General features: G+C 38.9%; 1 protein-coding gene across 1 annotated transcript; it reads right to left on the bottom strand.

The window, feature by feature from the left end:
* Nucleotides 1-15,874: 15,874 nt before the first annotated feature.
* Nucleotides 15,875-18,773, bottom strand: LOC149819096 (cyclin-U4-1-like). Its single transcript, XM_089985543.1, has 2 exons — nt 18,331-18,773; nt 15,875-16,211 (listed from the first exon to the last, which is right to left on the bottom strand). Exons 1-2 carry the CDS (start codon nt 18,714-18,716, stop codon nt 15,917-15,919), a joined length of 681 nt encoding a protein of 226 aa, XP_089841669.1. The 5' UTR covers nt 18,717-18,773; the 3' UTR covers nt 15,875-15,916.
* Nucleotides 18,774-22,794: the final 4,021 nt, after the last annotated feature.

Raw genomic sequence — 22,794 nt, 5'->3', positions numbered from 1 at the left:
TATTTTCAATATTTTACTCTATTGTTAAGTTAATATTTTATATTGTTGCTGCATATATCTTTGCTTTATTCCAACAAGTTTGGTATCAGAGCCCCAGGTTCGATTAAGCTGGGTGTGTTTGAGCATTGCGAAGATCATTGCCGAAGCCGGATCTTCAAGTTGGTTGGTAATTACGTGGTGTAATTCACGATGTCTAACGGTACAAATCTGAACTCTATAAATCTCTCACATGCCTTGAGACCTATTTTTAATGGAGAAAATTATGAATTTTGGAGTATTAAGATGAAGACGTTTTTCATTTATCAAGATCTTTGGGATCTAGTTGAAAATAGTTTTGTAGAGACACAAAGTTCAAAGGCAACAAGTGAAGTAAAGGAGTTGCGTAAGAGAGATGCCAAGGCTCTTCTCGTTTTGCAGCAAGCCATGACTGAAAGTATTTTTCCTCGAATTGCGGCAGCCACCAAGTCGAATGAAGCATGGACTATTTTGAAGGAAGCCTATCATGGAGATAGTAAGGTAACTATTGTAAAACTCCAAATACTTCGTAGAGATTTTGAGACCCTGCTAATGAAAGAAAATGAGCCAGTGCAAGATTTCTTTTCTAGAATATCTACTACTGTAAATCAAATGAGAACATTTGGAGAAATAATTGATGATAAAAAAGTAGTAGAAAAAATCCTACGAAGCATGCCACCAAAGTTTGATCATGTCGTCACAGCTATAGAGGAATCTAAGGACATGAATAATTATTCGATTAACAAATTAATGGGTTCTCTTTTGGCACATGAGGCTAGATTGAATAGGTCAACCGAAAAAAGCATTGAACATGCATTTCAGGCCAAGGTAGAAATTTCCAACAAGCAAACGAGTGGCGAAGGTACCTTAGAGAATAAATATCCAGGAAGAGGAAGAGGTAGAGGAGGATATCGCGGCCGTGGTCGTGGAAGATTTGAAATGGGTCGGCACAATGGAAGCAATCAAAGGCCAAATTATAAAGACAAACAATGCTATTATTGCAAGAAGTATGGGCACGTGAAAGCAAGGTGTTGGGAGAAATAAAAAAAGCAAGTTAATGTTGCTGAAGAACAAGAACAAGGTAATCTTTTCCTTGCACAATTTGAAACCAAGGTTAATAATATGTGGTTTCTAGATAGTGGGTGTAGTAACCACATGACAGGTGAAAAAAGACTTTTTCACAATATTGATGAGTCCATGAGAATGAATGTTCGTCTTGGAAACAACAAAGAGGTACAAAGTGAAGGCAAGAGAACTATTGAAGTTGATGTTAAATCAGGTAATAAAAGAATGATTCATGATGTTTATTATATACCTGGTTTATCATACAATTTATTGAGTGTTGGACAATTAATTGAGAATGGGTATGCACTTAACTTTTATGATGGAATATGTGAAATTAGAAAAAGGAGAATGGACACTGAACCTCTTATAAGAGTCAAGATGGCACCTAATAGAATGTTTCCTCTTGAATTTACACACGTGAATGGTGTTGCTTTAATTGGCAAAGAGGATGAGCCATCACATCTTTGGCATTTACGGTATGACCATTTACATTATAATGAGCTAAAAATACTAAGAACCAAAAACATGGTTTTGGGATTGCCTAGTATAATGTGTAATGATGGAATTTGTGAAGGGTGCGTATATGGGAAGCAACATCGTTTATCATTTCCCATCGAAAAGGCGTGGAGAGCCAGAAAGCCCCTTGAGTTAGTTCATGCAGATCTTTGTGGTCCCATGAACACTCCATCCTTAAATAATAGTAGATATTTTTTATTGCTTACTGATGACTTTACTCGCATGAGTTGGGTGTTTTTTCTCTCTAAAAAATCAGAAGCATTTAAAAAATTTCAAGAGTTCAAGGCTTTTGCAGAAAAGGATAGTGAGCATGTCATAAAGTGTCTACGTACAGATAGAGGGGGAGAATTTCTGTCTAATGATTTTGAAGAGTTTTGCAAAAGAAATGGAATTCGCAGGCAGCTAACAGTAAGAAAAACACCAGAGCAAAATGGTGTAGCTGAGCGAAAAAATCGTACAGTCGTGAAAATGGCAAGGAGCATGTTGACTGAAAAACAACTCCCGAATGAATTTTAGGATGAAGCCGTGAACACAACAGTATACTTACTCAATATGTCTCCAACAAAAGTTGTGCGTAACATGACTCCATATGAGGCGTGGTGGCAGCGAAAGCCAAATGTAAGTAATTTGAGAATTTTTGGTTGTGTTGCTTATTCCTTGATCGATTATAGTGATCGTAGCAAGATGGATAAGAAAAGTGAAAAATGCATTTTTGTTGGTTATAGTGACACAACAAAGGGGTATCGATTATATAATCCAACATCTAAGAGTTTAATCATTCGTCGTGATGTTATTTTTGATGAATTAAGCTCTTGGACTTGGAATCAAGATGCAGATAAGTCAAAAATAGAGGTCGTTCCCCTTGCATCTGATAAGACATTGGAAGCTTCAACAAGTATGTCTCAAAACAATGGTGATAATGAGGACATAGACTCACCACCTAAAAAGGTAAGATCCATAAAAGAGATTTATGAATCATGTACTTTTGCCTTGTTGGTTGAAGAACCTATGTGCTACGAGGATGCTAGTGAGAAACAAGAATGGGTAAAATCCATGGAAGAAGAAATGGTAGCCATTCAGAAAAATGATACATGGGAACTTGTAGATTTACCCACAGGTCAAAATGCTATTGGTGTGAAATGGGTTTACAAGGTTAAATATAATGCAGATAGGAGCGTGCAAAAATATAAAGCAAGGTTAGTCATTAAGGGGTATGCTCAAGAATTTGGAGTAGATTTTTCAGAAACTTTTTCTCCTGTTGCACGTTTTGAAAATGTTAGAATTATTTTGGCATCAACAGCTCATATGAAATGGTCAGTTTTTCAATTTGATGTAAAATTTGCATTTTTGAATGGGTTCTTGGAAGAAGAGGTATATGTTTGTCAGCCTCAAGGATTTATTGTTAAAGAGAAGGTGTACAGGTTGAAAAAGGCGCTTTATGGCCTTAAACAGGCACCACGAGCCTGGTATGGGAGATTGGACTCATACCTAATACAAAGAGGATTTCACAGAAGTGAGAGTGAGCACACTTTATATGTAAAAGGATCAGGTACTGACTTTCTTATTGTCTGCGTTTATGTAGATGACATAATTTATACAGGCTCGTCGAGTATACTTTTTGAAGAATTTAAAGAGGACATGATGCATGAATTTGAAATGTCAGATTTAGGGTTTTTACACTATTTTCTTGGACTTTAAGTTCAACAAAGTGTTGATGGTATTTTTATTTCTCAAGAAAAATATGATTTAGACTTACTTGAGAAGTTTAACATGGTGTCATGCAAGCCGTGTTCCACTCCCATGAATGCTAATGAGAAATTATCAGTACATGATGGTACTATGAAGGCTGATGAACGGTTGTATAGAAGTTTGGTTGGAAGGCTAATGTATCTTACACAGACTCGTCCAGATATCGTGTTTCCTGTTGGCCTAATTTCAAGGTTTATGCAGTGTCCAACGATACATCATCTTGGAGCAGCAAAACAGATCCTTCGTTATATTCGAGCAACCACTAATTATGAGATTTGGTACCAATCAATTTCTGAGTTTAAATTAACTGGCTTTACTGACAGTGATTGGGCTGGTTTTGTAGATGAAAGGAAAAGCACAAGTGGATTCATCTTTAATCTTGGATCAGGAGCCGTGTCATGGATGTCAAAGAAGCAAGCAACAATAGCACTTTCATCTTCAGAAGCAGAGTATGTTGCTGCGAATGCAACTGTATGTCAAGCTATTTGGATATAAAGAATTTTGGCGGACTTGCATCAAGAACAAGCGAATGCAACATAGCTCTATTGTGACAATCAAGCAACCATTGCCATGACAAAGAATCCTGTGTTCCATGGATGAACCAAGCATATTGAGTTGCGTCATCATTTTATCAGACAAGTTATTGCCGATAGAGCTGTAGCAATGAAATATTGCTCTACAAATGACCAAATTGCAGACGGATTTACAAAAGCACTAAGCTATTCAAAGTTTGTGAAATTCAGATCCACTTTAGGTGTATCGAGTTTTGCATCAAGGGGGAGTGATAGAATATGATGCAAAAGGGGGTTACGTGAATAGGTAACCATAAGTCATGGGTTAGTGGGTATGCGTTAGAGACGTTTTAGAATCCACAATTGTGTTGTGGTTCTTAAACTTAAGGAGTAAGTTATGTAATTCATGAGTTATAAATGGGTCATGAGTAGTGGCTATTAATGAGAAAGTGACAGTTATAGTTTACTTTTTTAGCTATAAATAGAGGTCTTGGAGGTTGTACGAGATGTGTAATCTCTCACCTTTTGCTTTTACTTTGTGTTAAAGATTTTCAATATTTTACTCCATTATTAAGTTGATATTTTATATTGTTGCTGCATATATCTTTGCTTTATTCCAACATCATACACATGCACAATTTGGCATGACATGCTGAAAGACTATTTAAGATGCCATGATGCACATTACTTGTTTAGATCCAAATGTTGAAACATAGATTTGGTCTTTCATATGCACTTGGTGTGAACTATTTGGTGTTTCAGTATTTGGAGATGGACTCTACACAATAGATCCAACTTTTTCTAACTAGGGGTGGTCCTCCAGGTACACAATGAGCATACGAGTACCTGGGGCATGTTTGATGGTGCCAATTAATTGATCTCCCTAACCCAAAAACTTACATTTTTTCTGTTAGCTCCACGCGCCATCAAACGTGTGATTAAGGCTATGTTTGGGAGCCTTGCAATGAGATGGAAACACGCTTTAAGTGTGTTGCCAATTTTATTTTTTTGTCAATGTGATGTTGAGAGATGGAGTTGCCAAAAACATCCTCTGATGAAAGAGAGGGTGTTGCGTGTTCTCCCCTAACACGCAATGTAGCTACAGTGCATGTTCGAGTCCCGACTAGCACCGCGCTCAGTCAGGTGTATGGAGGTGCCGTACAGCCCACAGGCTGCGTATGGCGGTGTATGGCACCCCATACACCCAACTGAGCTTCATGCGGTGCTCAGTTAGGACCCCGAACACGCATGTTCGAGGATGGGTGGGGGTGCAGATATAACCTTCCAAACAGCAAAAGAGTATGAGAGCATGGCGGAAACCACAACAAAACCTCTCGTTCAACACTCCCAAACATAGCCTAATTCTCCTCCATTTTTCCACTGTTATGGATGTATATCCCGCAAAAGTGGGCCCCCTTGCATGGAGGACCGTTATGATTTTTTTTTTTTTGGGTTTTTTATTTGGGCAATTAAACACTATCTAAGCGCGGAGCCTCCTTCTGAAGTAAATGAATCGGAACCGCCCCAGCGGAAAATGTTTCCGCTTAAAGGTGGGTCATGTGTACGTTATTTTGGGGCTCTTTTTCCATGAGGGAAGAAAGCCCCGCGTATGCATTGCCGCGGTGAGCCCTGAGAAAAAGCATCAAAAAGCTGTGCATTTCTGCAAAACCCCCTGATTTCTGCGGCACACAATGGCGCCCTAAAGGTAATCCAGTAAAAGCTTAATCAATTTCTTTTTTTCTTTTATAAAACAAAAGGTTCTCGTGCCTATTTGAAATTAGCTTACCATGGGTCTTGGTTAATTTACTTTACCTAATTAAACCGAATTATGTGCAGAATTTTACTTATGGTTGCATGTTCCTCTTCTCTTTGAATATGTTCAAGCAAGCATTGAAAAGCTGGATTTAATCCCACGCGTATAAGATCTTTCTTTTTTTCAGTAGAAAAAGGGGTAGAATGTGTTTTATTCAACATTGTTGGCAAGTGTATCTGGCTGCATGCAGGGGCAGTGGCGTAAATCATTTTCTACGATCATCATCAAGGCACAAGAGTGCACCCTCCAAAGCGGCGCAGCTAATGATTACGATGGCACCCTCAAATGGGTCTCTCTCTCTCTCTCTCTCTTTTGTAGTTCTATTAATTGGGCCGAGTACTTTACAATTACAGAGCACTTGAACACGCAAGACACAGAAAATCGTTAACGTGTGCAGCGATTTTCTTTGTAAAACACAAACACAGAGAATCAAATCAAGGGCAGCCATTGTGTAAAACACAAAACACAGAAAATCGCTACACGGGCAGTGATTTTTTTTTTTGTGTGTTTTGTGTGGCCCAGGCCCGATCATTGGATCTGCTCCGCTATCGATTGAATAATCACTTTTGTTTTGTTGTCGATTTTGTGCCAGGTAACTGCTGAATTTCAGATGCCCACGCCGTTGATAACGAGAAGGCGGTTTGAGTTCGTGAGGTTCTGTGAAAAACTCATCACAAGGGATGAAGCATGGGTGGTGGTGGACGTCTCAAAAGCCAACAAGTCCCTCCTTCATTCTGCAAGGAGACGGCCATCAGGATGGCTTATACGACTCGATCACAATGGTTACACCCTGGTAGTATTACATGAGAATCCATGAACAACCTTCAGTTTCATTATTCTCTACTCTCCATGTCAAAGAACTGCAAGCTTTCGTCTAATATCTTCACCGAGTGCAGAAGTGATTCTGGTCCCTCATTGCTCTTAGGTAACGTGGGTGGAAAACGTTGAGGTTGAGGAGAATGCCTGTGATGGAGTGTACCGCAGCATGTTTGATTGTTGCATGGCGTTCAGTGCAAGAAGATGGGCATCGGCTCTGGAGAGGCACGATCAGCGTCAGCATAGCCTCTTTCTGGCTGAGGTCCCATGTGGAGGTCAGCGCCATTACAGCTCTGTTTGGGAGCCTTGAATCGGAAGTGTGTTGTGGTTTTCCCTAGTGCTTTCATGTTCTCTGCTGTTTGGGAGCAGTTGTGTTGCCGAAACCCTGCATTGGAAATGAGGTTGGTGGCCCCGTCACCACGTTGCTACAAAGGTGGATCATGTGCAATCACATTGCACATTTTGAGTGTGCCGCTGCACTTGACTGCCCTCCATCTCTTGGGTACAGCCTGTCAGTTGAGCCCAACAGAAAATGAAAAGTTTTGCACGGTCAGGACAGTAACCTTGAGTAAGACAGGTAGAGCCAGCGTGGCCAGGTCTAAGTTCCAGGGGCGGTTTATCTATGTAAACATAAAAGAAAAAAGATCAGGTTCTCAATGTGATTGCACTTGATCTGCCCTCTTGATGGCCTCACCACCACATTTCATCACCATTCAGAGGACAAGCGGATGCTTTTAAAGCACCAAATTTTGTCAACATGGAAATGGTTTTTCTATCCCAATGCAAGTCTCCCAAACATAGCCTAATTAGATTGCCATGTTACACAAAGGATTTTCTCAATCTGTGTTTTGCTTTACAATTTCAGGGACCTTATCTCTTAGAGGACTTGTTTTATGTTGTTCTCCTGTTCTGTACTTAGTTCTCTGTTTCCCAGTTTGTATCTTGTTTTTATTTTCTTTTGGGTGATTTCCTACCACCCTACTCATTTTCTATATGTGATAATTCTTCCTGTTAGTTTAGTAAAGCTATTTACCTTCAAAACAGTTCAAAAAAAGAGTAGAGAGTGGGCCATGAATTTAGCATAGCCAAAATCATCGTTGGCCAGCTCAGGTAACCCTGGCAAAAAATGAGAACAGTTTCCATCATCTGCCATATGATGGGATCAATCCTACATTCGATCCTGACCATTGAAACCGAATGTTTAGGTCGTGTGCCACGTAGCACTCATTACCAATTCAACGAGCAACTAAGGTTTTTTCTTCAAGGTTTGGTTTACTCACTTTGCTCATTTGTCTTTGCAGTTGTTCATAATTGTGAAATGCTGAGAAGACTAGCAAATTTAGGGGAGGATATGGTGACTGCTTTCTATAGGAACCTGAACTCACCTCCCCAGGCCACATGGTCCGCTGGGGATGGAGTTGAGCAGATGACCGTGATGGTTAACAGGGTAAAAGAGAAGACTGTGTGCGCAACGGCAGTGGTGAGGCTTCCTCACAGGCCCATTGAGATTTTCAGATTCATTGTAACCAACTACATGAAGATCAGGGTAAGTTGATCTTGACCATTATTTGCTGTGATGGACGGCTGAGATGGCCTAACCAAAGACTAGGGCTTTGCTGTTGATTGCTTAGCCTGGACTGGGCTGAGTATGGTAAAGCTTTTGGATGAGCAAGACTTGGATGGCTAACGAACACGGATCCCATCATTTGAAATAGGATGGGTTTCATCATACATTCAATCCTAGTCATTCAGCAGAACCATCTAGTCGTTGATTGGATGGCTAGGATTGAATGCATGATAGAACCCATCTTATTTCAAATGATGGTATCCATGTTCTTGGATAACTATGTATTAATGAGCTCCTGCACTAGGTCTCAGTGGCAGGACATGGAAGGTCCCTAGACACACAGTTCTCTAGGAGTGTCTGGATCTGTGAAATTTGGTGTAATTGGAATCCAGTTCTATCAAAATTTTCTTCACTCTGTTTCTATTAGAAAACATTTTGATGGTAGATTACAATTCTACAGAGTTTTAAGAATCCAAACACTGTTGTTTAATTTGGATAACAAGAGAGCAGAAACTGACCTGTTGTTTAATTTGGTTGATGTGAAATAGACAGATGAAAACGTTGAGGTGTTGGCCCACTTCCCTATATGCGTGGAGGGCAAGGCTAGTCTATCGGAAGGACCAAGTAATTTGTACCATTATGTGGAGCTATTAAGCACAAAGGTGCATCTCTCTCTCTCTCTCTCTCTCTCTCTCTCTCTCTCTACAGTATCGATGGCAACCTGAGCCTCTTGCAGTTGCATTTGGGAAGAATCTAACTTCTAGAAGCATCAAAATTTATAGCTCACCAATACTTTGTTCCCCTATTACAAGGGGTGATGCCTTATCCTAATTTAATTAAATTACATTTTACTTTCCCTCAGAAAAAAAAATACAGCTCACCAGTGATAAAGAGCCGCAACATTTGTTATTTCTAGGTAATTTTATTAATTTTTTTATTTATTTGGTCATATATCTCTTTATGGTGGAGTCCACTTTTATCTTCAATGTGAGGCCTACATGTTCACTTGTTTCTTAGTAAAAATATTATGAGAGACATGTCCACCAAATAGCATCGTTACTGTTCATGAAGATTCCCAACCATCGTTACTGCTCATATCTCTCAAAGGTCGAGGGCAAAAAAGTCAAGACGTTGCAGGTTCAAAACCTGCTTAACCCCAGCTGTGAAAAGATCAGGTGCAATATGATTGCACAAATATTTGTGCATTAAGAACCTGATCACCCTTCGTTTTGGGGACAGGGCATGTCAGGTATGGCACCCAAGACCTGATGGAGGGTGATGGGTGCTTAATGCATAAATTTTTGTGCAATCATATTGCACTCGGGACTCATCCCCAACTTGCCTTTTAAAAAAAAAGAAGGCACGTTTGGTGGATGGAGATTTTCGTTAGCTAGAGGGTGTGCTACTTGACCATGGTATCCACAAACCTTAGAAATAAGATCAGTCAAGCATCTGTATGTATCACTTAACACATCATAGGCTTAGGCATACCCATGGTTTTGTGCAACCGGAAAGTGCTATCGGCCCAAAATTGATTTAAAAAAAATGGCTGATTTTGTTTAATCGTTTTTAATCTTTTTCATATGTTTTTAATGGGAGTTTATAGTTTTTTTTTTATATTTATATTATTATTTTGTTTTTAATAACATGTGTCATTTGATGGTGAAAAGTTGACATATTCTTCGGGTCAGAGTTTGAACTCAATCGATTCTCTCAATCCATTTAAAAATCAATTCAAACCTGATGCCTATTCTGGCAACATTGGTTTGGACTTTGGATGGATAACAAAAAAATGTGAATTCAAACCCTTTTCATGTAAAGGGCAGAAGGTGAAAATGGTTTTCAATACACTCTTTCTTACCTATTTAAAAATCATACCAGCACTAATTCACCGGATTCCATCAAAACTTTGTATGCTCGAGCAATAATAGTACTAGGGTGGGTGACCTTTTGAGAAGTCCTCGTGTTACACCTTCTTTTAATAACCACCAGGGGTCTCCACGTGGTTGGTAGGAGATGTCAGTGCGACGTTGCAGCTTAAAAAATCTGAACAATAACTAACCCCAGCTTGCCTTTCAGAAAAAAAAACCTGTGGCAGGTAACATAATTTGTAAATTACCTTTTTTCTCTAAGGAATGGGGAACCACCCTTAAGCTGGCTATGCCTGCCGTACTTACAATCGTTTCCCAACTGTATAAACCCTTTGGTACACTCATTTCCTTCAGGGGACATAATGCCCTTGCCCCCTTCTTATACTGACACTCATGAGAATGGAACCTGACCACCTGTCTAGCAGCCAAGGCTCCCACTCACTACACCAGACCCCTTGGGGGCTTACATGTAAATTATCCTATACTTTTAACAGTCATAACGTTGCATGATCCTTTATTCACACGCTCCTTATCCACCTTGTAATGTTGCGTAAGCACTTAATGGGCTACGAATTTCCTCAATTGGGGCCATTTAGATTTGATTGGTTATTTCATGGTTTCACCTATATATATGTATATATATATATATGTGTGTGTGTGTGAATGCAATGATGATGTATCCATTGTGTCCAACTCACGCAGTCACTGTGTCTAGCAAATTTCTGTGTAACTCATGAGTCCTGTTATTTTCTTAGGAGGACAACAATGAAACCATGCTTCAAGAAGCCTTCTTCAATACACTCGAGTCCTTTGTTGTGTACAGCCGAGTTGCTGAGAACTGTGCTAGCACAGACCACGTTCCTCTTTCTCCTTTTGGATTCATCATTTTTCCTTATGACATGAACATGAAGAGCTCCATACTGACCTTTAATATCATGATTGATCGCCCATTGGATGCTAGTACAGAAAATGAGCTCAATCAAAACTTATCAAGAATTGTGAGAGGCATCAAGACAGGACCTTGAGCATTGATTGAGTTTACAAAGTAGGTAAGTGACTGATTTTCTCCTGCCAAAATTGATTTTGGTGATGCTTAATTTATGTAATATTGTATTACTGTTGAAGTTTTATTGCTTTTTGCAGGCGAGGAGTGATGAAGAGGATTGATTGACTAAACTCTTTTTTGTTTCTCATATTGATCTATATATTTGTAGCTTTCATAAGTTTCAAAATATTTATGTCGACATATCTTTTCAATTTATTATGGGGTAGGTGCATCTCTTTGTCAGACGTGTCTGTGGGCTTAAGTTATGTCTCTTCAATAAGTTATCTACGCTTAAGTGTAATGTGATTTTGCAGTGGATATATATGCCTCTTGTTTGAGAGAGAGAGAGAGGCGATGGTATAATTTCATAAGGATAAAGAAAAGGTTACAACTAGGAGTGGCAAAACCTGACACGACCCGAGGGTTTGGCTTAAACAGGTTCTTGTCATAAACGGGTCGATCCGCCAACCCGAGGGTTTGGCTTAAATAGGTTCATGTCATAAACGGGTCAACCCGCCTAACCCGTTTATTAAACGGATCGGGTTCGTGTTAGGGGTATGCCAATCCGGCTGACCCGTTTAATAAACGGGTTAGGCAGGTGGGTCAACCCGTTTACCCGAACCCGACCCGCCCGCCAACCCATTTACCTAACCCAACCCGTTTATTAAACGGGTTAATCGGGTCGTGTCGGGTTACCCGTTTAATAAATGGGTCGGGTTCGTGTTGAGGTATGCTGACCGGCCGACATGACCCGCCAACCCGATTGCCACCCTTAGTTACAACCCTGTTGGTTTGTGATTTCAAAGATCTTACACATTTTCCATGAGAGTAGAAAGGTATATATTTGCTACAATCAATCATCTCTACATTCTAGCTAGAATCTCACGATGCAAGTCGTTTTGACTCAATCTGGCCTAGTAGATGTGCTCAGCATGGCTGGCTGGTTTAGTGAGAATCGACCCACGAATCATGTTTCTTGAACGAAAAACTTATTTTCTTCAGTCAAGAAAATTTGGTGCAATTGCATCTATTGAATTTTGTATTGTTGGAAAAACCTATCACTACTCCAAAGTGGACTTCTAGTGAGGGTCATTTCCCTCGATAAGGGACACCCTAGCCTTTGCTGATACTTATAGTGACAGATCAAACTTCTTCGCTTATAGATTGTCTCTAAAAGAATTAGTGACGAAAATGTTTGTTGCCAGAAATAGCTTGTAATGGTGGATAAGGCCCTTGCTAAAAGATATTTTCCGCCGGCCACGGATATAGTCCTCAATCCCCATTGGCATGTTTGTTTTGATCACATTTGGGGATGAACAATCACAGCTGAGAAAGTAGATTATTGGTTATAAGGCTAAAGCTAAGGCTACGTTTGGCGCCCCCTTCTTGGAAGGCCTTCCAGGCGTTGGTTTCAACCCTTTCCAGATGGGAAGGTGTTTGGAAGGCTCACTACGGGGCTCCTTCCCATCAGAAATCTCATGAGAAAATAGTTTCTCATGGAAAAGAGTTATTTGATACGGAATTGTTTTCAGCTCAATGAGTTCTTGGTGGGTTCTCGGGTGAATATGTATACAAAGCATGGGAAATTTGATTTTGCAAATCGGATTTTTGATGAAGAGGGCTTGATGAATGTTGATGCATAGATGTCACTGATCTTGAACCATGCCCGAGCTGGCAAAGCACAGGACACTGAAGGTTGAGGGTTTGGGTAGGGCTGGGTGGGTTTAACCTATACCCAACCCATTTTAGAAGGCCAAGAGTAAGTTGGTCATTTGCTACAAAAAGTGCTTTAGAAGGCCTTCTTAACTAATGCGTCAAACACATCACTAATGTTTAAAAGTCTTTACAAGCTACAGTTTTCAAACTTCTTTATCCTGCAGATGAACTTCTAAACTGTCATCCACAAAACTGATTTCTACAGAAGTTCATCCACAATATGGGGCGCTAAACGCAACCTAAGCTTGTGATCAACTTTCACAAGATTCAAGGCAAAACAATAGCGATTGTCAATCACAAGCACAACTTGTACTTTTCTCATGTTTCACTAACATTGAGAAAGTGTTGTGATTTACAATGACAAGATCTTGAGAAAATCCAAGAATCACATGGTATTGCAAACATGCCCTGAAAGTCCTCTTTCAATAGAAACATAGTCTTAGGATGTGTCTTAGGGAAAAGAAAGGAGCTAGTGTTTATTACAACGCTACAAACATCAAAATCTCAATAACAGAATAGCTCATTATATTTGAAAATCATGAAAATTAAAACTAATAAAATGGAACTTATAAGAAAACACAAACAAGCTTTAAAAGCAACTTCACACATTGTGCTAAAACCTTGACAAATTTGCAAACAATTGTTGTAATTGTACATATCTTCTCTTTTTACTTTTATTAGTTGAAATGTCATGATCAAAACATACTAAACTCAATTTGTGATGCAATCCTGGATCTAAAATCAGATCCAAGTCAAACAAATAAGAAGAAAAAGAAAACCAAAGGATGACATGATTGAGATCCACGATCCATAGCATTCAGAATTTGGGTTTAGCTTTGGGTTTGCTTTCATATTTAGATCTTATCCAAGATACATTGTAGAGTTAGGGTTTTATTTTCATGCAATAAATACTTGTTATGAGATTTTTTTTAGGGTTAGTTGACTATTAAAACTTGATATTGTTTTTTATTTATGCTTTAATTAATTGTCTTATTTTCTATTAATATTGCTTTGGTAGTGTAGATCTGTAAGAATATCATAGCTTACACTATAAGGATAAGGATCAATAGCGGTGACTCTTTTTGGATGAGAAAAACTTTTGCTACTATTGATAAAACAATAACAAAGAGATTTTTGTCCCTGTTATTACCTTCATCAATAACGGCTAGCCATGAATCTTGCTGTTATTACTCTACTGTGAAGATGAATCTCGTCACTATTATCTTTATCAATAACGATGAGCTAGATATCCCTTGGAATGTCGTGCTCCTGCACACATCTCGCTGTTAAAGACATGTATAACAACAAGATTCTTTGGATATTAGATATTACTGTTAACACAATTACAGTAGAAATCAAATCAGAGAGTGACGATTTACAGTAGAAATTAGATAAGAGAGTAACGATTTACAGTAGAAATCAAATCAGAGAGTAACAATTTACAGTAAAAATCAGATAAAAGAGTAACGATTTACAGTAGAAATCAAATCAGAGAATAACGATTTACAATACAAATCAGATAAGAGAGTAACGATTTACAGTAAAAATCAAATCAGAGAGTAACGATTTACAGTAAAAATTAGATCAAAGAATAACGAATTACAGTAGAAATCAAATTAGAGAGTAGCGATTTACAGTAGAAATCAGATAAGAGAGTAGCGATTTATAGTATAAATCAAATCAGAGAGTAGCGATTTATAGTAGAAATCAGATAAGAGAGTGACGATTTACAGTAGAAATCAAATCAGAGAATAACGATTTACAATACAAATCATATAAGAGAGTAACGATTTACAGTAGAAATCAAATCAGAGAATAGTGATTTACAATACAAATCAGATTTCTACTATAAATCGCTACTCTATAATCTGATTTCTACTGTAAATCGCTACTCTCTGATTTGATTTCTATTGTAAATCGCTACTCTCTGATCTGATTTCTACCGTAAATCGCTACTCACTTATCTGATTTCTACTGTAAATCGCTACTCTTTGATTTGATTTCTATTATAAATCGCTACTCGCTGATTTGATTTTTACTGTAAATCGCTACTCTCTGATTTGATTTATACTGTAAATCGCTACTCTCTTATCTAATTTATACTGTAAATCGCTACTCTCTGATTTGATTTATACTGTAAATCACTACTCTCTTATTTGATTTTTACTGTAAATCACTCTTTTCAAAAGAGAGAGAATAAAAAAACCACGACCGCTCAGAGAGAAATCTTATTGCTCTTTTCAACAGTTACAAAAAAGAAAAAAAAAATTATACAAGGCAAGGGCGACAACTCTAAACCTAAATAAGTTGGGTCTGATCCATAAGAAACCGAGTCTCAAACATAAGGGACCCGCGCCGGGGGAACCCCCGGACCCCCCTTTCTGTAAGGCAAAAAAACTATGAATCAGGCTCCACAACTCATCAGGCAAGAAGGCAGCCATGTGTTGTAACATAAGTTAAAAACAAAGGCGAAACGTGCAAATCTATTTACGGGGAGCGAAAGGGCATTTTCATCCAACACATATCTATCTTACCGGAGGACATTTCCGTCAAAAGCATATCTACCTTTTTTATATGTTATTTTATTATAAAGTCATCGTGGGCAACATTGTCATATGAATTATCGTGGGTCCTAAGATATTCCTCGGTACACACAGGAACACGTAATTTGTGTTTCGGGGAGAACACACACCACCCTCCCATATATTCCTGTATGCTGAATGGAAAGATATGAACATTTTCCCTGCTATCTTCTCTTCGCTTTGTGTGTCGAGTTTCATAGGTGGGGGTGTGCAGCGTGTTTACCTCCCCTTCCCCTTCTTCCCTTACAAATCCAACGAAACATGGCCGCACCACTGGCGGGATTATGCCCAGCAAGCTTCCATCGGCGTGTTGGTGGAGGCCCAACCCACCGACAGGAGGCCCTCCTCCATTTCCTGCAGAGGAAGGCTTCTTCTCGATGGGGCAAGCCCACCCATGGTTTTCCTACAGGGGTGGGTTTTCGCCCGTTGTGAGAACCGAGTGAACCGGTTCTCTCAAGAAACAGGGTTTCAATCCATTCTAGCAATACTTATTTTCTTGGACTTTTGAAGTTTTTTTTATGACGAGGAACCGTAACCGAAGAGATCAGGAAAACCCCGAGTGGAGCCTCGCGACCGCAATCACCACTAGAAAGATAAAAGAGAGAGAGAGAGAACAAGAAAAGGAACAAACATGATCAAAGATCTCTGTTTACACAGAGTTGTTTGTACAACAAACAATAAGCTGCTGGTTCTGAGGGTTTGGATCATCAGAAGTGGAAGTAGAAGAATAGTAGCCATGGATTGTGAGGGGTCTTTGTATGTAGTAGCCATTGCAGGACTCAAACTCTAGCATCTCCCTCCGCAGATACATGCTGTAAGTGTGGAAGGTTGAAGGGGTGACGTTCAATTGGAAGCCAATGTTAAAAAGGAAATCAATCTCCAAACAGTTCATCTCTATGGTGCCGATCCCCCCAACTTTCGCGTAATAAGCATTGTTGTAATACCTGTAATAAACACAATTTCTTACAACAATGATAATAACAGTAAAAACTAAATATCAGTTCCTAGACTACTGCATATAATTATCCAGTGTCAGATTTCCCAAAAAAGAGTTTGAAAAATTCCAAGGAGGATGTCAACGGGTTTACTTAGACCAGACTCGAACCAAACCCTATAAGGTTTGGATATGGTGATAAATAAGAAGACTCGATTAAGACCCGGGTTCAGACCCGAAGGTCTGATTAATACATGAACGAGAGTATAATTTGTGAATACCAGACCCGAGCCCGACCCGAGTTATGATTAAGGCCCGCAAATTTTCATTGTAAAAATGATAAAAATATATTGTTTTGCCAGGTATGATCTGGGTCTGTTTATGTGGGTTTTATCGGGTTCGGGTATGATTTTTCTTATGATAGATTAGATTCTACTCGGGTTCGGACCTAATACCATACCCAAAAACAGAGGCCCAGTTTGGTTCTACCTGAGTCTGAACCAAACCCAACCCGTTGACACCCCTAACATCCCAAATACCATGGATGGATTATGGGGCTTCTAGATGGGGTCTCGCGTTTTTTTCAGATCCATTGATTCCTTAGATGAACGGCACTTAGGTTTTCAAAATAAACAGCCCAAAAAATAGTTACTTCATGGTACTTGGAATGTTCATCGCATGAATGAACGGTGGAAGCACCGACGGGTTGGATAAGACAGTATTCCATACATCATAGTACCTCTGGATGCCGTTGATCTCTAGATGAACGGCATCCAAAACCAGTACAAATGGGATTTGGGCTCCACATTTTCTCCCATGTCATTCATATTTAGGATGAACGACATCAGAATGGTTTAAAATGAACGGTTAACAGTTAGCCTATTCACTGCTTCGTTGGGTGCCGTTCATTTTTAAGATGAACGGCACCCAAAGCACTTCTGACGGCACGTGATCCTCTCTTTTCATTTATAACAGTACATAACCTCACTGTTATGTGCTTGGTTGCTGTGCCAATAAGGCTACATCGCCAGCTGGACGTCCCAATAAAGACTCCCCTACGCCCCCAAGGAAGGATCACGTGCATTGTGATTGCACACATTTTTGCCATGCTGCTGCACCTAATCACCTCACCGACATCTTTGTGACGAAAAGATCAGGTGGAATATGAATACGATTGTATAAATATTTGTGCATTAAACACCTGATCACCCTCCATCTTAGAGATATGGCTTAAAATAAAATGTGCAATCACATCAAGAACTTGGTGGGTGTTAAGTTGTCGGTCGGGGTCATTATGGGCCAAAACCATACTCATAAATCTCGTTTTGGGGAAATTTTCATACTATTTTGAAAAAGTGATGATTTTCTCTCAAGAATCTTGAGAAAAATGTCAGTTTATCTAAATATATAAAATATGAATAACATAAAATTTTATCATTAAATTTGATATTTTTTGAAATAATAATATTGTGAAAATATCATATATTTTTCTAGTATAATATCACCCTTTGAGAATATCACGATTTTAGCTCAATATTTTTAATTAGAAAGTTGGCAACATTTGTAACTATGGCCAAAACTTTGGCGCATTCGGGATTATCGTCCTCTGGGTCCTACTGGGCTTTGGTGGTTGAGTACTGTGCTTAATTTTCTGTCTAGAGTTTGGTGTCCATAGTTATTAAAAACTTTCAAAAAATCTTAAGAGCTTGTTTTGGAAGTATGAAACTATGCGTTTCTTCCACGCTTCCTAAAATTTACTTGCAAAAAGTATAGGTTAGCTTTTCTCTAATATGAAATAGAATTTAATTGATTGTTTCTTGTGTTAGAATTAGAAACATATATGGTTCTTACAAATCATGGAAGCTTTGGGCAGATGTATAAAGTAAAAGCATAAGTATTATCTTCTTAATTTTGTCACTTCCTACTTGCTCCTCTCCTATGCTTTTCACACGTTTCAATCTTTATGCATTAACCTGACTGATCCAGTGAGGCTAGGTTTTTGCGCCTTGGGCAGTTTCTCGAAATAAAATAAAAAACCTTTAAGTGAGAAATTTCAGGACAATTATCGGTGGAGCGTAGCTCGATAGCAGCGTTAAGTATGTAAGAGAAAAAATGGAAGATCCACTTACAGGTCGTCCATGAATTTTGCTGCAACCAAGACACTGGTGATGAGGAGGCGGTGGACATTGTAGGAGGTAATGGGGATCGCCGGTTGCCGGCTCGTGAAGCGATCTAGGTAGACGTAGGCGACGACAAAGCAGGACGGGCTGCAATTCGCGTATCGGAAGATACGTTCCAAGTAGCTCTGGATCGAGATCGCGGGCCTGGAGAGGCCATGGAAGAGGGAGATCCACTGTGGTGAAGAAGACAACGACAACGACGATGGTGGTGATGACGATGGTGGTGGTGGAGAAATGAAGGCAGCAGCATCATTGGAGTCGGCTACTCTCTGAAGCAAGGAAGAGAGGAAGGTGACCACCTTGGGGATGTCTTGGGGATGGTGGATCTCCGCCATCTCTGCCTCAGTTTCAGCCCCTCTTCCCTATCTCTCTTTTAGAGAGAGAGAGAGAGAGAGAGAGAGAGAGAGAGAATCACAACTACGTGAAAGCTACGTTGGGGCCGGCTTTCTTTTTATTCGAATGGTTGGGATTATTACTTTATATAACTTTTTTGTGGGTTTTATCCTTTGAGCAAATTATTGACACCCATCCAGAAAAGGGTTTAACAATGTTGAGCGATATTTTGTTTTTTTTTTAAATTATTAGTCTTATTTTAATAGAAGATTTTTTTTCTGGTAGGAAAAATTAATTAAGCACAGGGATACCGATATATTTTTAGATTAATTTCCTATTTTAAAATAATGCATTAGTTTGATAAAAAACACTTTTCTATATTTTAAATATTTTTACGTTTCCATGTATATTTTTATGTATGCCCAATATTTTCACGAGATTTTTTTTTTTGAAGAAATAAATAAAATTAATTTATCATGAGATTTTCGCAGCCTGACTTTTCCGAGAACGATATTTGTGATTAGTCTTAGTAATGATTTGATTGATACTTAAAATACCTTGGACTTCTCTGCAAACTTCATTGATAAGTGAATTTTGTTGGGGGCAAAAATGACTGTTTGTTCCTCTTCCGACTTCATTGTGAAGCTAAATTTGGTTGAGATTTGTTACAGTGTGAGTCAATGGACTTGGTGATAATTAGGGATGTTAGTTCACAGATCAGAGGGTATGATTCTGAAAACAAAGTCAATCTGCTATAGGCAAAGTCGCTGGCAGCAAACAGGCTATTCCCTAGAATTCTGCCCCTCTCTCGATCTGCTTTTCCCATTAAAATAACTTTTATACAACAACAACGCCTTCATCCCAAAACAATTGGGGTCGGCTAACCAAAAAGAAAAAAATCATTCTGGGTCTTCCACATGAATCCTTCTCCTCCAATCATTTCTATCCAATGCCATGTCCTCGGTGAGGTTCAAAGCATTCATATCCTTTCCTATCATCTCCATTCAAGTTTTTCTAGGCCTACCCCGACCTATTTTAACTAATATATTTTTCCATTTCTCCATCCTTTTAACTTGAGCATCATTAATTAGGCCTTCACCGAATATGTCCAAACCACCGTAAACTATTCTCTCTCATCTTATTTTCAATGAGTGCAACACATCTCCACGTTTCGAATCTTATCTTTTATTGTATTTTCACACACCCATCTAAGCATACACATCTCAGCTACACTCATTTTTTAAAGTTTTATGAGACTAAAAAAAAAATCACCACTGTTTCAACAAGCAAATTTTAAAGTTTAAATCCTACTCAATCGATCACGCAGCCCCACTCAACCTCTGCCAAAAGGTGACAAAGTTATTGGAGATCACTAGAATGAGGGTAGTAATGTATCATGCCAACAATAACTGGCATTGTAATAAATGCCAATGCAAACGAACAGTGTAGGAACAAGTTTTCTGAATTCAATGCACTCAATGTAAGTAGTATAAACCATTGTCACAACAAGTCTTGTTTCTCAGGAAAATGTAGGCAAGGAAAAATCTTGCCATGTTTTAATTTGAAAGTTGAATTTTTCTTGCAAAAATATCGTGTTATATAAATATATGAAATATATATAATATAAATATAAAGATAAAAATTATAAAAAAACTAGAGAAAATTTATTTATTTTGCATTAATATCAGGTTAAATTTGTTATATTTTCAAAATAGGTGACATTGTCAAGATATCATGTTTTTTCAGAGTAATATCATTTTTTTATCATGATGAAACAGATATTTTCAAAATATCGGCAATATTTGTGATTGTGGCATAAACCATTTAAAACAATACGAAGAAAGAGGGGGAAGTAAAGCGGAGAAGACTTTAGTTTAAACAGCCTAGTAATGATCTGGAGGCATTAGTAGGCCAACTGTGAAATCTGAATCGAGCATCATCAACCATTGTAAGTCAAAATAACGAAGCAGCTGTCAGAAACCATTCTCCAAGTAGTTAAGTCCCACTCAACTTGCATTCAATTTCATGGCAGCTTTACCCTGCTGAGCCATTGTTTTTTAGCGACGAGGAAAACCTTGGGTGGGGGCCCCATGATCACCCTGCTTTACGCAGCCTACCTCTGAACACCTGTGCGCCAGTGGAGTTTGATTGTGTGCCTTCATCTCTGCACCCTGCTGTCCATGTGGGCGACCCCTGCGGTGGTGGCCTGCTGACCCTTGTTAAAGCAAAGACTATGGCTTGGAATTCTCCCTCCCCACCATCTCTAAGATCCATTTAACAGGATCAGTCTGCTAATATTTTGTCTGTTACCTCATCAAAATGAGAACCAACCAACCAATTTGATCGATTGCACATGCATTATTAAAATAGTCACCAACTATAAAGAAAAGGTTGGCACCGGAGCATTAGTAGGACAAATACTCCTTGACCCTCCTTACAAAAAGAGATGATTCTGCAGCTGCTTGCCTAATTGACAGAAAGGCTACCTCACACTCTGTTGAGCTGTCAACTTGTGTGAATTTGAGCAAGGAATGTGATTTCTTCCAATGCTAATCACTCCAATAAAACCAATATATCCCATGATTAAAGAAGCAATAAGCTAGCTTTCCATTCATTTTGCCAAACAGAATTGGAGGCCTCACTCCAACGGCCGACCATCATACATCAGAATCCAATGCGGGCCCCATCTCTTTCACGGGCTTGACAAAGCCATGTTCCTATTAAGGGGACTCGTCCAACCACAGCTTTGTTTGTTGTGTGCAATTACATGGCACCTGATCCTCAGTTGGAACCACTCACCCATCTTTTTTCATGGATTTTTGGTTTTCTTGAACTTTATCTACCACATACGCATTTACCACTATAATAATAAGATGCCTTTAACTTCCTTGTTCCTAGAGCAAGAGAACCAAGCATCACCAAGATCTTGGTGGGTGACTGATGCAGAGAAGGAGGGGGATGCGATCCGGATTTGTCAGATCCAATTTTGCTGCTTGAATTGGTTTTCTTTTTTTGTCTTTAGTTGTATTTGGATATTGAATATATCAGGATTTGCATCAGTGACAGAACCCAACTTACAGCCAGTCATTTCATTGATTCAATGTGTCTAGCACCCAAACTTTGGTAACTCCTCATCCACAGGCTCCACCAGTATCATTATCACCCAAGAATCCGATCCGCTTTCCATCTGGGACAAAGATTGAAGAAAACAGATCTCAGCTCACAACCCATCTCAGCCCCCTCCTTTGTCATTGTGCCAGATTAATGAAAGCCTGAAAAAAAAAAAAACTGAACCGTGTCCCATTTAATCAGAATCACATGAGTTGATGTTGTCGGACCCAGATCCAGTACCTGGTCCACATCAACTTAACCCAAGCTAAGAATCTTGCAAGTTACAGAGTCTCATGCTTTACTCCTTGAAAAGCACCACACAAAACCATGCACATGAACGTGGAAAGAGAGTGTGGAACCAATCCATACATAACAGTTGTCAAGTGCTTTTGCTGCTTGCTGGAGTCCATATAGGAATGTGAGGGACAGAGTGGCAACCATACAGCTAGGCTTCATAACATTCAGCATCCTTGATGTCTTCAATTACCATAATTGGACTCGGATTTGTCAAATTGTACTGGGTCCAAATGAAGAGTTTGTAGCTCCTTTCCTAAGTTAATTAGTTCAAATTTGACCTCAAGCTGGTTGGGCTTAGACCATCCATGTAGGCTCGCCACCATAGTCATAAATGTCTCCGATATTTTGAAAATTGTTATCTTTTTTTGCAATATTTTCGAAGTATGATATTATAATGAAAGAAAAAAAATGTTATTTTTTCGAATTTTGCATATTTTTGAAATTAAATGTTCTACTCTTAACCCTATATTCACACGGTACTTTTGTGGCACTTTTTTCTATTATGAAAAAGTTATATATAAACATGATTATTTATCTTTTATATTACATGCCAGTAAGTTCCCAAGAAAAACTAAATTTCTAAAACAACTTGAGATTTTTTCTTTGCCATATTTTCCGTGTTGTAATATGGTTGTGCCTACAACCAAGTCGTAATATGGCATAAATATATTA

Source organism: Nuphar pumila, chromosome 13, assembly GCF_984573655.1.
Source record: "Nuphar pumila chromosome 13, dmNupPumi1.hap1.1, whole genome shotgun sequence".
Taxonomy (NCBI): Eukaryota; Viridiplantae; Streptophyta; class Magnoliopsida; order Nymphaeales; family Nymphaeaceae; genus Nuphar; species Nuphar pumila.
This window is presented reverse-complemented; position numbering and strand designations above follow the sequence as displayed.

What these genes read in the sequence shown, in the direction of transcription:
- LOC149819096 (XM_089985543.1), bottom strand. Translation starts at nt 18,716, where the DNA reads ATGGCGGAGATCCACCATCCCCAAGACATCCCCAAGGTGGTCACCTTC. An exon ending in GCAAAATTCATGGACGACCT is followed by an intron (nt 16,212 to 18,330) that starts GTAAGTGGATCT and finishes TGTTTATTACAG; the next exon opens with GTATTACAACAATGCTTATT.